At 46.1% G+C, this 6,949-nt stretch overlaps 1 protein-coding gene across 2 annotated transcripts; it reads left to right on the top strand.

Moving 5' to 3' along the window:
- The first annotated feature begins 255 nt into the window (after positions 1-255).
- sdr39u1 (short chain dehydrogenase/reductase family 39U, member 1) lies at positions 256-6,697 on the top strand. Of its 2 annotated transcripts, XM_034165382.1 has the most exons (6): positions 256-357; positions 911-1,016; positions 1,340-1,422; positions 1,499-1,620; positions 3,159-3,311; positions 6,189-6,697. In XM_034165382.1, exons 1-6 carry the CDS (start codon positions 341-343, stop codon positions 6,614-6,616), a joined length of 909 nt encoding a protein of 302 aa, XP_034021273.1. In that variant the 5' UTR covers positions 256-340; the 3' UTR covers positions 6,617-6,697. The 2 variants fall into 2 exon arrangements, with proteins under 2 accessions (XP_034021273.1, XP_034021272.1); XM_034165381.1 differs by lacking the exon at positions 256-357 and having other exon boundaries at positions 772-1,016.
- Positions 6,698-6,949: the final 252 nt, after the last annotated feature.

Below are 6,949 nucleotides of genomic sequence, written 5' to 3'. Positions count from 1 at the left end.
TATAGTACAGTGTAATTCCTCCCACTTCCATTTTTGTCCCTCCCCTGCCTTATTGTTTTTTGTTTTGTTTTGTTTTTTATTTGTTATTTTTATTATTATTATTATTATTTTATTTATTATTATCCCGTTCCTTATTGCTCCATTTCCTCATTAATATAACATGTCAGACTCCATTAATGCTCCACACCCAAACAGTTGGTGGCAGTAATGCACCCTGTCGGTTTGCAAGCTGCCAATAAACTCAACAGAAGAAGAAAAACTCCGCTACGAACAGGAAGTATTTTAGTATTGACGGCGTTTAAGGATAAATTTGCCTTTTTTTTTACGGCGTTTGGTGACTATGAGAGTTTTAATAGGTACGTCGAACGACACAAAGTTGAGTCTGTCGCGTCTTTCCAGTTAAAAGCTAAATAAGTTACAAACAGTAGATGTGCAGTGTTCGATTTTATGCGCACTCTGGCTTTAAGGATTTAATTTAGTAAAATGTTAATTTCATAAAAATTAAAAATACACAAACTGATTAGTGGCTATTTTTTTTCAACTTTATTCTTTTTCTCCCATTTTCCCCGGTCTCTCTACAAATATAAATTGATTTTTAATTACATTATTGTAGGATTTTTTTTTTTACTTATTAGGGTCCGGGCCCGGATGTTGTTCTTACCAGCTATTTTTCCGGCATTTTCGATGATATTTTAAACTGTTTATAGTCCCCGGATTATAACCATATTCTATAGCTCCTTTCATGCATGGGGGGGGGGAGGGTAAAGAATCACCATAATAAACAGTCTACAGGCCTGCGTGCGTCATAAAGCAGCATGACATCTGTGAGATATTAATGCAGATAAAAGCAGTACTTTTCTGTCATCTAGGTTTCTTCTCCGTGCATGTCTGCTATGTGTTTGCACTTTGCAGGAGGATCTGGTTTTGTTGGCCGTGCACTGACTCAACAACTCAGAGACAAAGGCCACGAGGTCACAGTGATTTCTCGTCAGCCTGGTCCAGGGAGAATAACGTGGGTACGATGGTCTCATTCAGATGACGATCACTTGATTCTGATTGGAAAGCAGATCATAAGATTTATATTTAATGAAGTACTTCTTGCTCATTGAATAATTTATTCTGCTCCTCTTGAGGAAACGCTGACCACCAGAAAGTGAGTTAGAGTCACAGCTGAGGCGTTTCGGCTCATATTTTGCAGCTCCATGATGCATTATGTCATATTTTGGTATCACTAGAATGTAATATTTTTTTCTTAGTCTTCATGATCCCTGCTTTCTGCTGTGCTGCTAATTTTGTCTTCAAATCCAGTTTATTTCATCACGTTGTTCTCTTGATGCAGGATGAGGTTGACTCTCGTGGCCTCCCACCATGTGAGGGCGCCGTCAACTTGGCTGGAGAGAATCTCATGAACCCACTGCGATGGTTAGCAACAGCTGCATAATATACAATTTAACATTTTTGCAGCTCTCTTCCCGTGAATCAAACTTGTTTGTTTCAGGTGGAATGAGAGCTATAAGAAGGATCTGTTCTCCAGCCGCATCAATACAACAAAGACTTTGGCTGAGGCCATTACGACTTCTCCCAGTCCTCCTCAGTCCTGGGTCCTGGTGTCAGGTGTAGGTAAGTCAACATCATGCTGCCATGTGGACGGTTTACCAGATAAGAACAAATTTCTTACGATTGTACCACAGAAAGTCATTGCCAGACTTACCAGAAGGAAGGTTGTAATTCCATTACCTGTCCATTTGATGGTGCCAGAGCAACCGCCCCATTTATCAGAGCAGAATGAAGGATTTTAAGCCTTTTTAAAAATGCAGAAACAAAGTATTGTTAAGTGTTGGACGAAACTCGAGATGAGGGGTGACAACCCTGCTGCTGAAGATCACCCGTAACTTGCGTGTTAATTAACGAAGTCAGGTGTGCTCATCCGCATATGAAGCATTCTGGAGACCTTTGAAGGAAGGGAAGTCTCCTGTTGCTGTGTAGTAAAGCAAGAAAAGAAGAAACCTCGAAGAAATTGAGATTCCGAAAGCAGCCCATAAATGTTTGCAAACCCAGTTGTGCTGGAGCCTCTGAGACTACAGCAGCCAATTTACCCCCCCCCCAAGTCGTTGAGCTGTTATTATTGTTGTTATTGACAAATTAACTCGTTATCGGTCATTTACAGTTTGAAACCAGTTGCTCCCTAAAAATTTGTGTCCCTTAAGGTTCAGATCACATTTTTTCTGCAGCACCTGAGTTTTGACTTCACAATAATCAGTTCTAGAAGAAACACAGGCATGAATCAGTTTGTGCTGATGGTCCTGGGTCAGATCCAGGCTTTCAGTGACTGTCAGCCATCAGAGGTGTGATGCTGATACCTTTGAAAGAGAACAGAGGTCCAAGTCTTCAGGGTCCTGGTGCTTCCTGGCTTACTGTATGGCTGTGCGACTTGAACCAGTGATCTAAGGCAACAACTGGATGCCGCTGGTACTGGGTCTCTTTGGAGAGACTTGGATCAGTATCACTTAGGGGAGGTGATGGTCTAGTGGTTAAGGCGTTGGGCTTGAGACTAGAAGATCTTCGGTTCAAATCCCAGCCTGACCGGAAAATCACTAAGGGCCCTTGGGCAAGGTCTTTAATCCCCTAGTTGCTCCAGGTGTGTAGTGAGCACCTTGTATGGCAGGACCCTGACATTGGGGTGAATGCGAGGCATTATTGTAAAGCGCTTTGAGTGTCTGATGCAGATGGAAAAGCGCAATATAAATGCAGTCCATTTATTTATCACTTGCACTGTGACGGATTGTCCACTGTGACATTTTGGACATGTGGCTCGTTTCTCTGTGATCGATCCAGCACACAGGTTCCTCAGTGTTGAGGACCCCAGCGGCTGGAAAAGGTTAAGGACATATCCAACTTTCACCTTGCTACAGCACGACAGATGGTTACTTTTGAGAGGAAAATGGACCAGCTGTCCTGGATGTCATGACCATGTCAGGACCTAAACTGGTTCCATTGTGTAGTGGATGTGGTGATGAAAAGTCAGCAGGATCGAAGCATCTACGTGTAAATGAATCCCCTTTTGCCTGTGAATGGATTAGAAACAGAGTTCAGGATAGTTTTATAATCTCGTATTTGTTGCCTTTTCATGAGCGTCACGTGTGCTTTTTGACCCACAGCGTGCTACAAGCCCAGTCTGACAGCCGAGTACACAGAAGACAGTGAGTGGGAGCCGTTTGACATCCTCTCAACGCTCGTCAAAGAGTGGGAGGCCGCGGCACGTCTTCCTGATCACGCGGCAAAAACCACGAAACAAGTCGTCATCCGGCCGGGTACATAGATAAGTAAAAGTAATACATCGAACGCCAGCCTCTGATCACATCTTTAAAATATTTCAGATTTGTTCATAATGCTTCTGAGGGGATTTGGCACCTTCTGACTTTCTTCACATTGTGACTGAGCCATAGTGAGCTCGGAGACCCCGAGTCCTGGGTCTCCGAGGCCGAGGCGGAGTCACAAGAACTCGAGGTAGAAGCCAAGTATTACACAAAGTGTATTGTAGTTTTTGCAGCCCGTTCCCATCGACCTGTGCAGAATTTCAAACCCCAGTAAATCAGATGTGGCCTTAAATAATCTTTAGTTTGCTTTCATGACACAATGTTTTGGGATCACACACATCAATATATTACCTGGGTGAATTTCAATTTACACACACACACACCTAACAAACCGAAGGAATAGAGTAATGCTTACATGGTGACAAAGCTTTTTACATTTGCAGCTGAAAACGTAACGTAGCACATGTCTGTGTGCATCTGGTACTGTGGTGACGAGAAAACAGTGCATTCAGGCATCGTGCTCACAGACTGTCCAAGTGGACGTTTGCAGTCCAACTTTCAGTCTAAATTCAGATTAAAGACAAATCTGTTGAGTCCAATCTTATTTGTTTTAATATTCGGGGTAGAACTTTACACTGGCGCCACAATACGATACATAATTACATCACTGTTTAATTAGGGCAGCACAGTGGCTTAGTGGTTAGCACTGTGGTCTCACAGCAAGGTCATGGGATCAATTCCCAATTGTGGCCTTTTGTGTGTGGATTTTGCATGTATTCCCAGGGTTTGTGTGGGTTTCCTCCGAGTGTTCCAGTTTCCTCCCACATTTAAAGACATGCAGGTTGGGTGGACTGGAAACTTTTATAATTGTCAAAGGTCTCCCTTGTGAAAGAAGTCTTGATCTCAAATGGGATGGGGATGGGATCAATCCCATTGTCGTGTCTTCCGAAGAGGAAGCAGAGACTGGGGACTCAGAGGCGGACTCATCCATTACCCAGGCTGAAGTCACCGAGGTGGTTAGAAAGCTCCTCGGTGGCAAGGCTCCTGGGGTGGATGAAAGCCGTCCTGAGTACCTTAAGTCTCTGGATGTTGTGGGACTGTCTTGGCTGACACGCCTCTGCAACATCGCGTGGCGATCGGGGACAGTGCCTCTGGATTGGCAGACCAGGGTGGTGGTCCGTCTGTTTAAGAAGGGGGACCGGAGGGTGTGTTCCAACTATAGGGGGATCACACTCCTCAGCCTCCCCGGTAAGGTCTATTCCAGAGTACTGGAGAGGAGAATTCGACCGATGGTCGAGCCTCGGATTCAGGAGGAGCAGTGTGGTTTTCGTCCTGGTCGCGACACACTGGACCAGCTCTACACGCTCCATCGGGTGCTCGAGGGTTCATGGGAGTTCGCCCAACCAGTCCACATGTTTTGTGGATCTGGAGAAGGCGTTCGCCCGTGTCCCTCGGGGCACCCTGTGGGGAGTGCTCCGGGAGTACGGGGTCCGGGGTCCTTTGCTAAGGGCTATCCGGTCCCTGTACGACCGCAGCAGGAGCTTGGTTCGCATTGCCGGTAGTAAGTCAAACCTGTTTCCAGTGCATGTTGGCCTCCGCCAGGGCTGCCCTTTGTCACCGGTTCTGTTCATTATTTTTATGGACAGAATTTCTAGGCGCAGCCAGGGTGTAGAGGGGGTCTGGTTTGGGAACCACAGAATCTTGTCTCTGCTATTTGCGCACAATGTTTTGTTGGCTTCGTAAAATCAGGCCCTTCAGCGTGCACTGGGGCGGTTTACAGCCGAGTGTGAAGTGTCCGGGATGAAAATCAGCAACTCCAAATCCAAGGCCATGGTTCTCGACTGGAAAAAGGTGCTTTGCCCTCTTCAGGTCGGTGGAGTGTCCTTGCCTCAAGTGGAGGAGTTTAAGTATCTCGGGGTCATGTTGACGAGTGAGGGACGGATGGAGCGTGAGATCGATAGACGGATTGGTGCAGCATCTGCAGTGATGCGGTCGCTGTATCGGACCGTCGTGGTGAAGAGAGAGCTGAGTAGGGGGGCAAAGCTCTCGATTTACCATTCGATCTAGGTTCCGATCCTCAACTATGGTCATGAGATTTGGCTCATGACCGAAAGAATGAGATCGCGAGTACAAGCGGCCGAGATGAGTTTCCTCCGCAGGGTGGCTGGGCGCTCCCTTAGAGATAGGGTGAGGAGCTCGGTCACTCGGGAGGAGCTCGGAGTCGAACCACTGCTCCTCCACGTCGAAAGGAGTCAGTTGAGGTGGCTCGGGCATCTTTTCCGGATGCCCCCTGGACGCCTTGCTGGAGTGGTGTTCCACGTCCCATTGGGAGGAGGCCCCGGGGAAGACCCAGGACACGCTGGAGGGACTACATCTCTTGGCTGGCTTAGGAACGCCTTGGGGTTCCCCCGGAGGAGCTGGGGGAGGTGTGTGTGGATCGGGAGGTCTGGGCGGCTTTGCTTGAGCTGCTGCCCCCGCGACCCAACTCCGGATAAAGCGGAAGAAAATGGATGGATGGATGATCTCAAATGGGACTAACCTGGTTAAATTAAAAAAATTAAAAAAAAATCACTAATTATAAAGCAATCAGTGGCAAATGTTTAAAGAAACTTTATTATTCTGTTTTCTAAATAATTATTTAAAAAACATCATTTATTTTGCAACACATTATTTCTTCTATACGGTTGTTGACTTTTTATGATGTCACAAAATTCTTCCATACAGACTACATGTTATGATTATCACTGGACACAATGTCTCGTCCCACTCCAAAAATGTGTACTTTTCCTTTTTGGTGATATTCAGTATTTAAGTTTTACAAAGTAAATGTCACTTTTTTCTTTTTTTTACGATATAATCTCCGTCCACCAGGGGCAGTGTTGGGTCGAGATGGTGGCGCCATCAAGCAAATGTTGCTGCCTTTCTGGCTCGGCCTTGGGGGAACTTTGGGGTCTGGAACACAGCCGTTCCCGTGGATCCACGTCTCAGACCTGGCGGGAATCATCACCCACGTCCTGGAGTCTCCCGCTGATAGCTCCGCCCCTTTGCCCCAAGTGTTGAATGGTGTCGCTCCTGTTCTAAATACCAACTATGACTTCACAAAGGAACTGGGGCGGGTCCTGAGGCGGCCCACTGTTTTGGCCGTGCCTGCGTTTGTCATGAACGCCCTGCTGGGCTCGGAGAGGGCCATGGTCCTCACCCAGGGTCAGAAAGTCCTACCCAGGAGGACTTTAGAGGCTGGATTCCAGTACCAGTACCCAGAGTTGAGCTCAGCCCTGAAACAGATTGTTGGGGGCTAACGAGTTAGAAATGGAGTACGAATTTAATTACTGTGATATACACTAAGTTTGCAGATCTTAATCATGTGTTTTGAACTCACACGAAGGAAAGGATCCATTAAATAATCCACGTGTGGGACAGGACATTCTAGACGGATACACAATGATCCAGTGGCACAAGCTGTTATAAAATCAGAATAACTGCATTTATTTCCTCGCTGATGTGTGTAAAATCCAAACCGCACCTCAGCTGTTGAAGAACTGATTTGAAGGTTTTGCAGAATAAACATCTGCACTTTACAACTGCTGAATGAGTGCAGACTGATTTCTGTTTTTTAACTGAGGTGTTTGTGA

This window comes from Thalassophryne amazonica, unplaced genomic scaffold (genome assembly GCF_902500255.1).
Source record: "Thalassophryne amazonica unplaced genomic scaffold, fThaAma1.1, whole genome shotgun sequence".
NCBI lineage: Eukaryota > Metazoa > Chordata > Actinopteri > Batrachoidiformes > Batrachoididae > Thalassophryne > Thalassophryne amazonica.
Note: the sequence above shows the minus strand (reverse complement) of the source record. Positions and strands in the feature narration are given on the sequence as shown.

Excerpts from the sequence above, each read along its gene's own strand:
- sdr39u1 (XM_034165381.1), top strand. The coding sequence starts at position 885 with ATGTCTGCTATGTGTTTGCACTTTGCAGGAGGATCTGGTTTTGTTGGC. Across the intron at positions 1,423-1,498 it reads CTCATGAACCCACTGCGATG|GTGGAATGAGAGCTATAAGA; the intron begins GTTAGCAACAGC and ends TGTTTGTTTCAG. Across the intron at positions 1,621-3,158 it reads GGTCCTGGTGTCAGGTGTAG|CGTGCTACAAGCCCAGTCTG; the intron begins GTAAGTCAACAT and ends TTTGACCCACAG.